Source organism: Terrapene carolina, unplaced genomic scaffold, assembly GCF_002925995.2.
Source record: "Terrapene carolina triunguis isolate 2854851 unplaced genomic scaffold, T_m_triunguis-2.0 Scaffold32936, whole genome shotgun sequence".
Taxonomy (NCBI): domain Eukaryota; kingdom Metazoa; phylum Chordata; order Testudines; family Emydidae; genus Terrapene; species Terrapene triunguis.
Genome location: NW_020697287.1, coordinates 7,817 through 8,798, shown reverse-complemented (window position 1 = coordinate 8,798; position 982 = coordinate 7,817). Strand labels below are relative to the sequence as shown.

At 65.1% G+C, this 982-nt stretch overlaps 1 protein-coding gene across 1 annotated transcript in view; it reads right to left on the bottom strand.

Moving 5' to 3' along the window:
• Positions 1 to 8: 8 nt before the first annotated feature.
• The window catches only part of LOC112125685 (pleckstrin homology domain-containing family A member 4-like), a gene marked incomplete at its 5' end in the record, with an annotated part of 8,786 nt that continues 7,812 nt past the window's right edge, over positions 9 to 982 (bottom strand). Inside the window, one exon of the mRNA XM_026663254.2 lies at positions 9 to 887. Within this exon, the coding sequence (XP_026519039.2) occupies positions 271 to 887 (617 nt within the window). The remainder of the gene's footprint in view (positions 888 to 982) is intronic.

The window sequence follows — 982 nt, the reverse complement described above, 5'->3', positions numbered from 1 at the left end:
GAGCCCAGGGCCGGGCTAGCAGGGGCTGCGGGTCGGGAGTGAGGGGCCCAGGGGGTTGCACTTCCCACTCTGCCCACCAAGGGGCAGCAAGGCGATGGGACCCTAGGTGGGGTTAAGGGGTCCCCTCTCTGGGGGCAGGGACCCCAAATCTCTGAGCCCCGCCCCGTCTTTGGGCACATCCCCCTATACAGCCCCCCGCCCTGCCCTAGAGCCCACCCTAGGGGGCATGGTGGAGGGGGCGGGACTTGACCCTGCCTCTCAGCCAATGGGTTAGAAGCTGGACTGCAGTAGGGTGATCCTGATTGGCTGGCTCCCCTCGCCCAGGTACGCCACCACCTGCCTGGGCACGGCACGCCCGCCCTGCCCCCGACACCCCCCATTGGCCACGTCCTTGTTACCCACAATCCTTTGCTCCGGCGCCCAATCCCCACATTCCTTTTGGGCGGCCCAGAACGGAGGCGACGCCCGATTGGACGCCTTGTGTGCAGTCGACGTCTGATTGGCCAATGTGGGCAAAGGGGGTGCCCAATGAGACCCCTCGGACAGAGGCGATGCTCGATTGGCTGCCTCTGACAGACATGCTGCCTGATTGGCTGCTTCAGGCAAGGGTGAAAACCAATTGGAAAGCTCGGGAACAGGCAAGGCCCAATTGGCCGCTTGTAATCGAGACGACGCCTGATTGGCCGCTCCCGTCCGCTGCACTGAATTGGCGCTAAATGCTGTGTTCCGATTGGCTGGGCCACACGGTTCCGCCTCGACGTGATTGGCCTCTGGGTGCCCCCGGGGGAGTGCGGGAGTAAACAGCGTGTGCTGATTGGTCACTGCATCCAGCGGCTCTGGGGAAGGGTCCGGATTGGCCGCCAACTGGGGCTCAGGCGGGGTCTTCCCTGCACAGAGAGAGGAGACCAGAGTCACTGACCCCCCTCCCCGGTGCTGAGATGCGGCCACCTCTGGGGTGGGGCACGGGGCTGGTGATACGGGG